Source organism: Nyctibius grandis, chromosome 5, assembly GCF_013368605.1.
Source record: "Nyctibius grandis isolate bNycGra1 chromosome 5, bNycGra1.pri, whole genome shotgun sequence".
Lineage (NCBI taxonomy): Eukaryota > Metazoa > Chordata > Aves > Nyctibiiformes > Nyctibiidae > Nyctibius > Nyctibius grandis.
The window spans coordinates 11,372,605-11,388,978 of NC_090662.1; the positions used below are offsets into that span (position 1 = coordinate 11,372,605).

Here is a 16,374-nt window from a genome sequence, read left to right on the forward strand (position 1 = left end):
GACAAAAAGAAGGTAATGAAAAAAGCTCAAAAAGACAGAAAAGGTCAGACCCTGTAAACATTGGGAGGCATTGTTTATAAAGCTCATCCATCTTTATTTTACAACAGCTTTGCCAGTAGCTCATATCCCAGCAAGAGGCTGAAAGGAGTTATGAATACAAACAGCTGGTACTGCAAGTAACTGGTGTGATGATAAAAATTAGGACAAAAAAAAAAAAAAAAAAAAGAGAGACAAGGGTTTGCTTAAAAAGAGATCGAAAGGTTTTGGCTGGCATTTTGAATTATTGGTATATTTAATTTAAAATAGTATTGAATACCCTTTTGCTTTATCTTCAGTTGGAGTTTTTTAATTCCAATACTGCAATGTAAATAGTAAATGGTTATTTATATATATGAATATATATATTTATATATATGAATTTTTTATTGCAATAATATGATATCTTGTTTTCCTGAAGCACAGCTCTCTGCTGGAGGATGGTTCTCAAAATAGTGTTAAAGGAATCCAGCAGAAACATATTTCTTGATACAGCAGCACTCTGTTAGACAGAAAATTGTGTCTGTACGAGCTTCATGGATTATGATGGAGGGAAACATAATAGTGGCATAGGTCCTCATCAGCCCTTCTAAGTCTTTGTGTTTTCTCATGGTATTAGGGAACACACATCAAAGTCCTGTTTATGCTTACCTGATCAAAGTCTCTCTCTTTACAGTATACCCAATTCCAGTTAGTAAATCTAAACAAATCTTAGTTAGAGAAGTAGATGTTATTATCTCCACCTCTGAGATTAGGCAGAGAGATGAAGTCTAAGATCACAGAAAGCTACTACGGGATGGGGATCTGGGGAAAGAACCCGTGGTTTTGGGTACTCTTTAATCGTGTCCCATATTTTAAAGCTGTAAATTTTCCTTTTTTGAATCAAGTTCTCAAGAACACACCTCGGATTCCTTAAATTTTGTGACATGCTACTACATATTCTAACCTTCAAAATATTACAAACATACCTTAATACAGTTGAATCCAAGATTTGGTTTATTTAAGCAGTACAGCTACACAAGGAGCATTTGAGTTGCTCAGTTCTGGAAGGCATGATGTATCATTACACTGTGTTAGAGATAACTACAGCTGCACCAAGTCCAGGTCATTAGGTAAGTATGAGACAAACTATGGTAAAATACATCAAAGAAATGCCTGTATTCTATCAATGAACACTGTACAGAGCTCTCAGAGGTTCATTAATTTAATCTCTCAGGGTATCAAAGCAGATAAAGACCTAAAGAAATTAAATTAGTTCTACCAAAAGAAGTCTTTATTTCTGATCATATGTTTATGATGACACTATGCTAATCATTAGTCATCTCTTAGACTCAAAAATTATAGAAATTCTGAGACTTATTACTTACTCTTTCAGAATTATAAATGTAACAGATTCAGAAGGAACAATACTTCATGTTATACTCAGAAATGCTTCTAAGACAAGTTGGGAGACACTCGCAAAATACAAGTACCAAATACCACAAGCCACTAATGCAAAAATCTGTGGACATCTATTATTCCTAAACATTCCTCAAGAGAAGATTTACAGAGTTGCATCATGTAGTCTCATAACTGGCATTTGCACTGTCACATAATTTCTCTCCTTGGTTGACTCACTGATCTGGATTCTTTGATTTCCATACTGAATGATTTTAGTTTTCTCCTTGGAGTTCTTTTAGCACAGACTGATTTGCTCTTTCTGAGACAAAACCTGTGTTCTGGAGGCAGTCTGCTCATCTCCCAAAAGCAAGGAGGACATGTTTGTTTCCCTGTGCTCTATACTGACTGTCAGCACTAACACAGCTGGCCCTGCACCACCAAGAACTCTGATGTTCTCCCTCACCATCCCCCAGGGCAGCATCATGCTGTCTATATACCACCATAATCACACTACAATAAGACAACTCTCATTTTCCGAGGCTCTTTGCACTAAAATATCACAAAAAAATTAACTTTCGTGTTCCTGTCACAAGGCAACAAGATGGAGGTCAAAAGACATAGGGCTAATGGCAGAGCAGTGCAGATGTATCTAGTCTTCTCTAAAGGGGGCTTGTCTGCAGCAGTAGAGCAAGCTGTTGTTCTGCACCAACATTTGGAAACACGGATTGCTCTCTTGGATGGGTGCTTTCAGGAAAGTGGAAGTAACATGAGTATTCAGAATCAGAAAGTGTAGAAATAAACTCTGAAAGAGTGTGTATTCTTCCTAAAATGAAGCCACCTCTCTGAAGGTGAGATAAGGCGTGCTAGTCTATAGATTGTAGCCACAAAGCGTAGGAAAGAAGCTGGGTTTTTTTGTTGTTGGTTTTTATTTGGTTGGGTCTTTTGTTTATTTTGTCCTGCTTATTTTTTCCAACATCTGAGTTCTTTGATTGAGTAGTAAGAGGATGATCTGAGCTGTAAGGAATTAAAAAGAAAAAAAAAAAAACAAACAAAAAACCAAACCGATCACCATCACAACCCAAAATTAACACTGTTACGGCTCAGGAGGCCAGGCTCACTGGAAGCTGCTCAGATGGATCTTTCTGTGATTTTAAATCCTTGACCACAAAGTGTATGGTTCTTGAAGTTCCAGAAGAGCATTTCCTACTTATTTTGGAAACAATAATTGTGTTATAGCCTTCATTTGGGAAAAAAATGCTGGGAAATGATTGTCAGTATTTTTTCCCCCTCCTATTTTTTTTCTCATTCCACTGCTCTAATACCCCCAGTCACTCTTCTCGAACAGAAGGAGCCTGTACTAACTTATACACAACCATGGAACAAAAAGTCAGTTTATGTATTTTCTTAATTCTGTTTTCTGGTCATCTGGCATCCATTCAGCAAATTACTCTAGTAGATGCTCATCAGGTAGCGGCATTTAGGCAACTCATTTAAATTTCCAAGTTTAACCTACTCACACTTGGTCCATCTATGTGAATAGACATAGTCAATCACAAAAGGCAATTCAACTTATTCTAAGATAAATCACAGAATCACAGAATCACAGAATCACAGAATGTTAGGGATTGGAAGGGACCTCGAAAGATCATCTAGTCCAATCCCCCTGCCAGAGCAGGATTACCTAGATCATATCACACAGGAACGCGTCCAGGCGGGTTTTGAATGTCTCCAGAGAAGGAGACTCCACAACCTCTCTGGGCAGCCTGTTCCAGTGTTCAGTTACCCTCACTGTAAAGAAGTTTTTCCTCATATTTATGTGGAACCTCCTGTGTTCCAACTTGCACCCATTGCCCCTTGTCCTGTCAAGGGATGTCACTGAGAAGAGCCTGGCTCCATCGACATGACACTTGCCCTTTACATATTTATAAACATTAATGAGGTCACCCCTCAGTCTCCTCTTCTCTAAGCTAAAGAGACCCAGCTCCCTCAGCCTCTCCTCATAAGGGAGATGTTCCACTCCCTTAATCATCTTCGTGGCTCTGCGCTGGACTCTCTCTAGCAGTTCCCTGTCCTTCTTGAACTGAGGGGCCCAGAACTGGACACAATATTCCAGATGCGGCCTCACCAGCGCAGAGTAGAGGGGGAGGAGAACCTCTCTCGACCTGCTGACCACACCCCTTCTAATCCACCCCAGGATGCCATTGGCCTTCTTGGCCACAAGGTGTAAATGTGTAAATGTGTAAATTAGCTCAGAAATTTACATTTAGAGAATTGAACTGAATGAAATTCTTGCCATTGGCCAGGGAGACTTACCTGCTTATTTAAATGCATTGCTGAATTAGCCTTGATAACACAGACCAATGGGCGAAATCTATTTACTACTGTCTTTGGTAATTTTGTTTGACAGCAGGGATCTGATCAAAAAGGAATGGGAGCACAATCCATAGTTATCAGTCCCTGGAAGATGACAACAATAGTGCAGATGACACATCCTATGATTTACAGCAGCAGTCATTTAAGACTAATAGCAGTACTAATTAACCTTTCACAGCACAGACTATGACAGTTCTACGAGAGCAACAGCTTATGTTGCCATCACCACAGCAAATTTAAACCCCGTGACTTCTCAAATACCTTGCAGCAATTTAGCCAATTAACCACCACCTTTTAATTGTTAATGGATTTTTAATAAATCTGGTCCCTTAAAAAGAGGTGTGTCATGTAAAAAACACTAACGTATTTATTCGTAGCTATATATTTTTAAGAATTGATTAGCTACTATTAACGTGTTCCTAAATTGAACACAATGCTGCTGTGCGTGCCTGTGATCCTCTTGCAGCATATCAGTAAGTCTGCATTTGACATATATGTAACAGGTAAAATATCACACAAATTCAGCTTAAATATTTCTTATCCCTTTCAATATTTACTCTATCTTGTGTTTGTAGAAAGCCATTTCATCTTTTTCCAGTCCTTGTTTCCTCGGCTAAATTAGGAAGTAATGTTTTTAGTGCTTTACTATATGTTTCTTTGCCACTGTGATAATTCTGGTTTGCGTGTGTTTCACCTGGAATACATCCTTCTTGAGGCAAACAGTAATATTCAAGTTACAAATGATTTCCCAGTGTCTTAGAAAGCCATATTAGTACTTTCCTAGAAAGATATGCAACATCTCTTTCGCTGTATTTACTTTTTTCAGAGTTGCATTGTAGCATTTGTTTATCATCATCCAATACTACCAAAATACCCACAGTCAGTTACGTTTACACATCACTTACCATTGATGTTTTCTAAACTTACAGAAGAATGCAAAATGATGTGACTGGGCACTGTGTTTTGAGCTATTCCTACCAATGCAATTCTTGGGGTTGTCCAACACCATGACACCCTGAGCGACTTTATTTCTGTCATATCGGTCAAAAAACACTCATGTCCAGTTCAGTCCACTGTGAATTCTCTCAACAGCTCATAGTTTGTTATTAACACTTCCCCTCATCAGTGTGTCTCTTTTTCTAAATGTATTTCCATTTAAAGAGTCAGCTCCCCAAACCAACGTACATTTGAGCTGTTCTTACACACCTGTCAAAGGAAAGATGGAGTGAACAAATATGAGAAAGAGGGAAAAAGGCCAGACAATGGAAGGAATAGGAATCTCTTCTGAGTCTTCAAAGTTCTGCTAGGTTTTGAAGTGATGATTTATTTTAGTGCAATATTTCATAAGGCTGGTGTTAAGGCTTTTTCACTGCATGCTGTGGGAGAAATGAAAATTAGTATGGAAGGACAAGAAAGCTATCATGCTTCATGTTCTCACAGATGGAGATCATTTTTTTCCCCATGAGGCTTAAATAGTGAAGCAGAATTGTTTGTTGTAAAGAGTATCTGGGGATACAGAATAGTCCACGGAAAATTTCCAGATGCTAAGAAATGGTGCTGGAATTTTCAAACACATTCTAATTTACTGGAAACATTTCTCCCTTTTCCTAGCTCACAGCATCACAGGTAACATCCAGCTTACATGATATCATTTTAGGTTCAATGCACATCTAAGTGAAAAAGAAGGTACTAAGGTAATCAATAAAGAGGAGGTCCTAAGAACTGTTGCAAACAAACCTTAAAGGACAGAGAGGGAATAAGTAAAGTAAATGAGCATATTTTCCAGAAAAGGATATGTTTAATTAAAGATTACCTGAAACTAATGTTAGGTTTGTGCTACAACTGTCCATGTTGGGCTTTTATCACGGTCAAACATTGGAGTCAGTGCAAGAACCAATATTGATCAAAAAGCAACATTTATGCAACACTTTTCAGGTATGTCATGTCTTCATCAGTGATTTTGGTAGTTTATCCACAGAGCAGAGAGGACATTATAATTTTTTCCTGTATCTGCTTCCAGTCATTCAAAATCCACAGTTTAGCCAAGCTAGACCCTAGCTAGATCACTCAACACTTTCCAGAAAAAGGGCATTATATCCATAGTTTAAAACTTGTCGACACATGATGGAACAGATTAATGAATAACAACAGGGACATTGTTGACCTTTCGTTCTTTGATCCCAGCTACCAATGATCTTTTCTGCTGCCATCACAAGATGAGGGCTCCATTCTCTTTGCACAAACATATAGCAGAAAGCAAGATGCTATTATTACATGCTCAAACATATAGGAAGGGTTTTGTGATGATTAAATATTGTGAAAGAATCATTTGCCTCCTAACAGGTCTTCTTCCACCTTACAAACTAGGAGTGAAATGCTGACCCAGATAAAGCCCAATTACAAATTTGTTGTTGACTGTAACCAAGTTAGATTCCAGCTTCAGTTTGTGAGGAGGGTTGAGGGCCATGTTGTAGCTGTGATTATTTGTTGATAAATTTTTATTCATTATCCCAAAAATTATTTTAAGTAGGAAAAGCAATATAATGTATGATTGCTCATGGACATCTGTGAAACAACAGCTGGCATTTTTAGTGGAGATTATTCAAATTGGGTTATACATTTGTGATACAAGTAAGTAATCTCTGAATGCCACTTGGTAATTTTCTACTCTTTAAAAGAGAGGGGCTTCTCCAGATGTGTCATAATTGTTTACTTTCTGCAGAATTGCTTTGCTCCTTACAACACCTTGGCGCCAGCTTCTAGAATTTCCTGGTGTTAAAGCTCCAGTCTGCTGGCACCAGAAACTAGGTAATAAAGACTCCCAGGGTCTTAACAGTTTGGTTTTTTTTTTTACTAATGTCTAAAGAGAAGAGGAAGGTGAAATAATATTTCACAGTAGCAGGACAATAGGTATAGAAGAACAATCCTCATTGTGACGTGATGCTATTATAGACAGCATTGAGCTGCGGGCATGGGCTCTGCTTACATGACCACACTCATTTAGAAGATGTAGCCTTGCTCTACTCTGCCTGGCTTTAGTACAGACTTGTGGGAGGACAGGCAGGGGAAAGGTAAAACAGCTTTGCCTACATTTCATTCTGTGTCTTCTCTCCATTTCTGGACTGATTTAGAGAGAGATCCATACAATATAGGAATAATAGGCCTGCATTTCTGCACACATAAGAAGGGAAATCACCTTTACTTTTAAAGGGCACAGTGAGCACTTCCCTTTAAATTGCATGAATTATATTGCTCTATATATGTAAGAAGGTGAAATGAAATGCTAATTTCACCAAAATCTTAATCCATTGACTTTCAGAATCTGACTTTTTAACACTCTATTTAATGTTCTTTTTTTTCTTTCCTTTTCTTTTTTTTTTAATGAGATGATAACTTCAGAATCTTGTAGTAAAGTTCTCTGAAAAAGTGAATTGTAGTGACCATTATGTGACTTGTAACGACGCCTAGTGAAATTCGTATTCCTGGGAAAAAAAAGTTCCTCTGAAGCAATTATACATTTTGAAGCATATAATTTAGTTACACAAGTGTACTGCGTGTATCTACCATTTGTTCATTCAAGCAATACATTATCCTTATATCCCTGACTAAAAACTACAAGCTGTCCTGAAAAAAAAGACGAAAAAACCCCAAAATAATAATAATAAAAAAAAAAACCAACAGAAAACTCTGCTTCTTTCCAAGTTAGAAAGATGCATTCCGTTTCCTTTTACATTAATGAGGGCTGCTTTTTCTATTTTTCCAGGTAAAACACAGGTTATGGGTGAAATCAAGATTGCATTAAAGAAGGAAATGAAGACAGATGGAGAACAGCTGATAGTAGAAATCCTTCAGTGCAGAAATATCACATACAAATTCAAATCTCCAGATCATCTACCAGGTATCACACAGAAGCAAGCTTCATGATACTTTGAAAACAGTCATTTAACATCACCACTATCACACAGAATCACAGAATGTTAGGGATTGGAAGGGACCTCGAAAGATCATCTAGTCCAATCCCCCTGCCGGAGCAGGATTACCTAGATCATATCACACAGGAACGCGTCCAGGCGGGTTTTGAATGTCTCCAGAGAAGGAGACTCCACAACCTCTCTGGGCAGCCTGTTCCAGTGTTCAGTTACCCTCACCGTAAAGAAGTTTTTCCTCATATTTATGTGGAACCTCCTGTGTTCCAACTTGCACCCATTGCCCCTTGTCCTGTCAAGGGATGTCACTGAGAAGAGCCTGGCTCCATCCTCATGACACTTGCCCTTTACATATTTATAAACATTAATGAAGTCACCCCTCAGTCTCCTCTTCTCTAAGCTAAAGAGACCCAGCTCCCTCAGCCTCTCCTCATAAGGGAGATGTTCCACTCCCTTAATCATCTTCGTGGCTCTGCGCTGGACTCTCTCTAGCAGTTCCCTGTCCTTCTTGAACTGAAGGGCCCAGAACTGGACACAATATTCCAGATGCGGCCTCACCAGGGCAGAGTAGAGGGGGAGGAGAACTTCTCATGACCTGCTAACCACACCCCTTCTAATCCACCCCAGGATGCCATTGGCCTTCTTGGCGAAATAAAATTACTTCTTAATCAGAATGACACATTCTATAGGATTCTTTTTGAAGTGCTTTTTTTCTTCTATGAGCAACTTTAATGAAAGTAAAAACACTTTATAGAAGCAAATTAACTCTCTTTTTAATTTACTTTTGATTATTGAAAATTAATCCTTTTTTAACTTTAATAAAAATGATAACTCCGTAGGTTATTAAAGAACAATGATATCTAGCGAAAAATTGTATTTTGGTGAAAAAGCTTTTTAAAAATTAAAAACTCATGTTAGTAATAATATTTTCATACATACATAAAGACATCAAGGTATTTGTTCCTTTAATGACAGCATTGTAAAAACAAAGTAATTCCCTTGGATTTAGTGGGGTGGTTCCATTTGTACACCATGTGAATGATAACAGAATATGGCTCTGTAAAGTACCATGCTATGTTTCTTCACACCTCCCCTCTGTTGAAATCTTTAGCAACAACAATTATTTAAAAGCTTCTGTATTTAACTCATTGAACTGTTCTTCCCCAGACCTATATGTGAAGCTGTATGTTGTCAATATCTCTACTCAAAAGAGAGTAATTAAGAAGAAAACCAGGGTATGCCGGCACGACCGAGAGCCTTCGTTCAATGAAACGTTTAGATTTAGCTTGAGTCCTGCTGGGCATTCTCTTCAGGTAATTCTGCATTTTATTAAAACTTAATTTTGGATGTTGTCCATGCTGTACTATAAACATTTGGGATCAATCTTCTACCCCAGTTGTTTGCTGAAAAGAGAAAATTACAAAGGAAATAACACAACTACATAATAATGGAAATACTGGGCTGGAAGAGGTTTTCAAAGATGGTTTAATCCATCACCCCACACTGAGGAAGGTTATTTATAGACCAGGCCTGAAAGTTTTAGGCTTGATCTGTTCTTAAAATCCCCTAGCGAAGGAAGTTATGCATGCCTTCCAAAAATACTTTTCTATAGATTTAGGAAGTTTAGTGTAATATCTAACTTAAATATGCCATATTTTTAAATTAAGTTAACTTATCCTTAAGTATTTTCACAAACCAGAGGAACACTGGTCTGCTTTCCTTTTGTAAAAAAAGTTTGCACGCTGATAAGTTGCTATCATATCTCTCCTCTCTATTTTTCCAGTCTAAGTAAACCAAATTTGTTTGATATGTCCTGTTACCTAAATGCCTAATTATTTTATCATTCTCTCCAGTTCTTCAGCTTCTTTAAAAATTGTGTTGCCTAGAATTAGACACAATAGTCATAATCTCAGACATTGCAGAATCACTGATTATGCCAAGTCAAATATTCTCTGTGTACATTTGTAAAGGAGATGATGGTATTCTCAGTCTGTGGCACATCAAATAATGTGTGGAACTGATTCAGGGAATGGTCCTGTATTTTAGTTGCTTAGACAGATTTGATCATTTGGTCAGATATGCTTTTTTTCAGACAATATTCACTTTACCTGCCTTCTTTTACTTGGTCAGATATGCTTTTTTTTTCGACAGGATTCACTTTACCTACCTTCATTTACTTTCACATGAGTACATAACTAAGTCAAATATTCAGTCTTCCTTTACTCAGTGGAAAGGGCTGGGCAATTCTAGGGATATCTGCATGCTAATCTTAAAAGTAAATGGGAGGAATTGTTGGGCATACCAGCATCCACTTAATGTACCTTTAAATCTGGAAGACTGATGTAAACAAACCAGCTACATTTTGATAACTAAAGTTAGACTGGATTATCTAAGTGCCTATGTTAAAGCTTATTGGTTGCACCATTACAATTAAAGCCAAAATGGATATTGCTTACAAAACAAGACCAACAAAAATAGATACTGTTTTCCCTATGTTAAGGTGTCCTAGAATCCTTATTGATTCAATAGACTCAGTAAAAGACTATTTAAGATGTTATATTACCCGAGAGAATCCAGAGTGTTCAATAAAGTCTTGCCAAAGTTTGAGCTAAAATTCTGTAAAAACTTTGCTTCCAGTGGTGATTTGAAGAGGAAACCGTAAGGGGTGAGTAGACCAGTAAAGAAGAACCCACAGAGTCCTGCAGAAAAATAAGCCATCCATTTGTTAAGGAAGGAGATAGTGAGAGAGGTAGTAATAGGAACAGTCATCCTAAGACTTGGCAACATTTTCTCAGAAACTGTGTGATATGTACTGGTGCTGCACACCAGACCTAAGAGAACAAAGGCTATAAAAGTAGCAAGGAACAAGTTTAAAACAAACAAAAAGTGTTTCTTCTTCACATAACTTGGAGTTTGAGCTGTAAAATTAATTGCCATAATATATTGTGCATGATATATGTTTTCAGAGAAAAAGTAACCGGAGAAAATGATTGGATAAATTCATGAGCGAAATAGCTCATAGTCTATTAATTACAAACATACCACTTGTGAGTCAGGAAGTCAATGGTCTTCAGATCATAGTAAGTTTTTAGGAAAGTGTCACTACATGATTGTCCTATTCCTATATTCTGCCTTATGCATTGCTCTATACACTTTTGGAAGCAGAATATTTGCCTGGAGAGATCTTTGTTCTGACTCAGTAAATCTGTTTTTATATGCTCTTCATACTTATCAGTCAATCCGTTCCTATGGCAAAGCTTGAAGCTGGCTGGTTTGAAAGCTGAATTTGAGTGATGAACATTTAGGGGCAAAGAGCTGGAAAAAGAGATTTGGGGGAGAGGGAAAGGAAACAAAACCAGAATGTATAGAACAAAAATGGAATTGGGAGATTAAGGAAGGAAATAAGACCAGAGAGAGGGAGTAAGATGAGATCAAGCATGGTAATCATAGAAAGTACATTGTAAAGAGATGTAAGAACCAACTGGAGGCAGCAATTAGGACAAGGGGGTGCACTCTAAAAATCAACACCAAGAGCTATGAATATTAGCAATAAAAATGGGACCATGGGCTATTGAGAAAAAGAAAAAAAAAAAAGAAGAGAGGAAGGAAAGGAAAGGAAAGGAAAGGAAAGGAAAGGAAAGGAAAGGAAAGGAAAGGAAAGGAAAGGAAAGGAAAGGAAAGGAAAGGAAAGGAAAGGGGGAAGGGAAGGGAAGGGGGAAGGGAAGGGAAGGGAAGGGAAGGGAAGGGAAGGGAAGGGAAGGGGGAAGGGAAGGAAAGGAAAGAGGGAAGGGAAGGGAAGGGAAGGGAAGGGAAGGGAAGGGAAGGGAAGGGAAGGGAAGGGAAGGGGGAAGGGAAGGAAAGGAAAGAGGGAAGGGAAGGGAAGGGAAGGGAAGGGAAGGGAAGGGAAGGGAAGGGAAGGGAAGGGAAGGGAAGGGAAGGGAAGGGAAGGGAAGGGAAGGGGTAAAACTAGAATTGTCTGGTCAAGAGATTGGGAACAAGGGAAAATCCTAAGGATTAGAAAGTGAGATTAGTGGATTCAAGATCACAAGGCTGGAATTTAAAACCTGGAGCAGGGAAGAACCAAGGCTGAGAGACAGACAAGCTAGAGAAGACATATACCAGGGATCCAGCTGTGAGGAGTGGAGAGAAGGATCAAGGACAGAAGTGATGGAAAATTTCTGTTAGAAATTTTTTCTGTCCCCAAACTGTTGATGTCTCAAAATGAAAACAATCTGCAGAAAACATTTTGACGGGTTTCAGACAGGCAGCTTGTTCACTCACTTCCCTGATTTCCTTGTTCCTTGGCAACCCACCTGGGACCCTTCTGGAAAGCACTAAGCTCCTGGCTCCTTCGCCTTGTTCCCTAGCTGGCTCCTGGCTGACTGTCTTGCTGCAATTAAAAATACATAATGTCCTATGTGAGAGTAATCAAAAAAACCCAGAAGAACATTTTTTCACAGATGTTCTGGTTTGGCTTGCCAGCTTCTGAGCTTTCAATTTCTTCAGGAAACACTGAACCAATTGACCTAGAAGCCACCATCAGTGGAGGCAGACTGCCTGTTTTCCCCAAGGATGAGGTTTCTGATGAGTGAAGTGCAGTGGGGTTCCCTAATAGCTCAGTGCCTAAGGGTCATTTGGTCTTCCCTCGTCAAACCTGTTGACCGACAGGCACATAGCTGTCTAAGCTGTCTGGGTGCATACGTTACTTGCCAATCGATATCAAAATTGAGCTGGGAAGTTCATCCAGGGAAATGATGGCATATTTCTTCCCCCCCCCCCCTTTTTTTTTTCTCTAAATTTCCATTTTACTGTAAAGTTTGCATTTTTTACTTTGTTTCCCAAATCAGAATGGAAAATTTTCAAAAAAGTTCTTGATTACTGGAAACTCTAGTCCTTCTACAGTTCTGTTACGTGACTATCGCCATATGGTTTCGTCCAGTATCTCAGTGGAGTACAAAATCCTTGAGTCTTGCTATTCTTCTGTTAGCCTAGATCTGTGAAACCAAGCAACAAAATGCCCTATTTTCTCTCCTGCTGGTTCACACAGAGGGTGACAGCCTCCTGCTGTTATCAGTTACCTCCCTTGCTCATTGCCTGAAGTCTGCTCAGTGACTGAATATTACAAATCTGCTGCTAATCCTATCATGGAACTGCAATTTTTCATGAGTTCTTTTTCTTTTTGGAAAACCTAGGAAGCTGATAAAAAAAAAAAAAAAAAAAAAAGAAGCACTGAGCTTATTAATTCAGTTACTCAATAATTAAGAAATGCTAGAATTTATCTGACTGTGTAACTATAACTCACCCCCTGAAGTATATATATTATCAAATGTGTTTCTCACAGAAACACATAGAATGAATCTATAGATCCACAGAACAAATCAAGTCCTTCAGAGAATGGTATTACCTGCATGGTATGAACCTGCTTAGCTGGAAAACATATATCAGGGAGAGTCTTGACACCCAGCTTGCACAGCTCACATACGTTCTGGGGCTATTCCTTGCCCTTCCCACTCTCCATGGCTGGGCAAGCAAGAGCCGTAAGACCAGACACAATACTGTGGCTCTCAGCAGAGAAATAGCAGGAGTGAGATTTCAGAACACCTCTACATTTTACGTTAGACTACCACTTGCTGAGGTCAGAAACCAGAACTCTAGACTTTCTCACCCACTAGTCTGCTCTGAGTTACAGTCCATATGCAGAGCACCCCCTGACTCCCATGCACTTAAAAAAGGCTGGTACTTTGCTTGCATAAATCTTTACTTTGTAACTTAAAACTTGACCTTGTGTTAATCTCTGGTAACTGGCACATAAACAAATTGCTCGCTGAAGTTCAAGATTGTCATCTAGTTGCTACATCCCATGATTATAAAGTAGAAGAGAGGGAAGGTTCAGTTTTCACAGGGCTTCCTTTCTATCGGAAACATGACTCTATATAAAGTGTTATAGTCAGTGTTTCTTTCCTGCTCTATGGTTACCAAAACAGAGCTCAACATTTCTGATTCTTTCATGTTTGCCAGAAAATACAGTATGTTACTATGCGCAATGATAATTATTTTTTATTATTTTTATTTTCCCAGATTCTACTTGTCTCCAACGGAGGGAAGTTTATGAAAAAGACACTGATTGGGGAAGCTTATATCTGGCTTGACAAAGTGGATCTAAGGAAAAGGATAGTAAACTGGCACAAACTGTTGGTCAGCTCCACACAAACACACTGAGCAGAGCTGTTTGCTTAGGGCACAAAACCTGCAGAGTCTGCTATAAACAGCATCACTCCAAGACTATAGTTTGATATCATTGTGTTTAGCTAGTCTTTCAGAATACAAAGTAGAAAAGAGCAGTCTCTGGGCTACATAGCACACTAAAATGAGGGCTAGTACACTTGTTTTGCTGCAAAAGACAGCAAAGTAAAAGAAAACCTGGGCCCAGAAGTTACAGTGAGGCTGTTTGAAATGAAGACTGATACGAGGGCTCCGTGTTGTTGGACTCTTTGTGAAGACAGTAACTGTGAAGGAAATACTGAAGGCTGGAAGGCAGGTGTTAATGCAGAGTTCGGCTGCAGCTGGAGGTAGTGTGGTGGAAAGAGCAGTCTGGTTTTCTGTGCAACCAGAAGGAGATCATTTTATGCAAAAGCACCTAGGGTGACTGACTTTATAAATCTCACTTATCAGAAGTGCAAAACTTGTTCATCTGCACCTTAGGATCTCTGATAATTTGCTGTAGTGAGATTATGCCACTTGACACAAACTGCACGGCGTTTGCAAGAGTGGTAATGTTATTTTATATTACTTTTTTTCCTTCTTTCTTTTTTCTTCAGAAACTATGCTGTGGAGAATCAGATCTGATTGTTTCATTTGTTTCTGTGTGTTAACAACGAATATAAACCACTATCCTAGAATGTAATGGTGAAAACTATACTAATGGTCTGTAATTTGAGGTGTGGTTTTTAAGAGAAAAGACAGGATGTAAACTGCACTACATCGGGAAGAAAAAAAATGCTGTTTCACTGTCAGTGACAATGTATTTCACCCTACCTTTTGAATCAGCAGTTTTTACAAAGTTTGGAATTGAAGAGACTTTCTGGGACTAACACAATTATTTCAAATAGTCCTTCAATTTTTCAGCAACCAGTCTTATTCTGAAACTCTACGGAGACAGTGAATTCTAGGCTGTATTGTGGGCACTTTGGAGCAGTAGACCCACTGTGCTAACACCAGCTTACTGGGTGCAGGGCTCTGTATCAACATCCGTGACACACTTGAAATCTACGGGGGAGAGATAGCAGGGCAGTTACTGCCTGGATGCTGTTGCATTGGAGAGAATTAAGAATATCCTCTTGCTATCTCAGGTGAATGTCTGAGTATAATCCACTCAACAGCATGGCTTCTCAGTTAAGAAAGAAGTAAATGGGAAGGTAACTTGCAACACTTAAGACTGCGTCAGCACTTCCATGCTTAAATCCCACTTTCAGGGGCTTGAAACTGAGTGGTTATCTCACTCTGGTAAGAAACTGCTGCCTGGGATGGTTTAGGCTGGTTGTTGTATTTTCCCATGTAGTATTTTTGAAGAAGGGAGAGCTTTTTCTCCTGTTCCTAAAAGTATAGCAGTTTCTTTAAAAAATGAGAATCAATATGGTACCAACTCCTCTGTTACTCAGAAGTCATTTCATTTTTCACAGCTTCATTAAAAAGTAGTTTCTCTTGAAATATTACCTCATGACCTTTGCATATTTAAAAAGAAAATGACCAAACTTCTGCACATCAGACATTTATTTTTCTTGCCCAATAAGGACTTTTCACAAATGCTTTAATGTACGTCTTCTTATATTTTCTGAATATACGTAGCACACTTCCACAGGCTGTGCAAGACCAACTGAAAATATTCTGGAAAATAATATATGCTTTAAAAAAAAAAAAAAGGAGAAATAAGGCTCAGCTTATTCAGAAGCTGGACTGACCATGAAAAAGCTACACCATTTAATCTGGTGACACTTCCCACATACGGCTTTCAATTTATCTTTGTCAACTTAAAATAACAGCGTGGAAAAGGAATATGAGAAGAAACACACAGAAGATATTAATGATATACACACCAAGGAAACTCCTGTTATCGATAACCTGCTGGCAGCCTGCTTAGCTTGCAAGCAGAGCAATCTTACCAAAATCTTATTAGCTGTCTTAAAAACACACCACTGACAGTGGAAGTAGGGTGTGTGCTTTAACGTTGAATTTTATGCATTCACCAGTATATGTGTACCCTACCTCTCATATATTTTAAAAACAGTCCTCTGGAGTTATTGTAAACATCCTATATGGTTTGATGTTGTGTATGTTTCTATAAGAAGATAAATACTTCAAAGAAAAAATCCCCAATTGAACCAAAAAATCCTATGTGGATATATTTGACATATGTGTTGCTCTTTTGGTGGGTTATTTTTCATTCCTGATGACTGTAGTGTGTTCTTTATTTGAAAAAAGATTTTTAAAAAGTCCAGTTTCAATTACTGTGTGAAGTACAAGCCATGAGGTGTGCAATTTTGTGCAAACTGCTGGTAATTTTGTTCTTGCTAAGATTTATTATAAAGGCAGCAAGTCACACTGGTAGTTGCTATGGAGATTTCCAGCAGGAACGAGCACTATCCAGCTGCCTTACTGGGAA

At 38.5% G+C, this 16,374-nt stretch overlaps 1 protein-coding gene across 1 annotated transcript in view; it reads left to right on the top strand.

Annotated features, from left to right (window-relative positions):
- Window positions 1-13,934, top strand: part of PCLO (piccolo presynaptic cytomatrix protein) — a 373,103-nt gene extending 359,169 nt beyond the window's left edge. Inside the window, exons 25-27 of the mRNA XM_068401930.1 lie at window positions 7,553-7,687; window positions 8,883-9,028; window positions 13,794-13,934. Of these exons, the coding sequence (XP_068258031.1) occupies window positions 7,553-7,687; window positions 8,883-9,028; window positions 13,794-13,934 (422 nt within the window). The remainder of the gene's footprint in view (window positions 1-7,552; window positions 7,688-8,882; window positions 9,029-13,793) is intronic.
- Window positions 13,935-16,374: the final 2,440 nt, after the last annotated feature.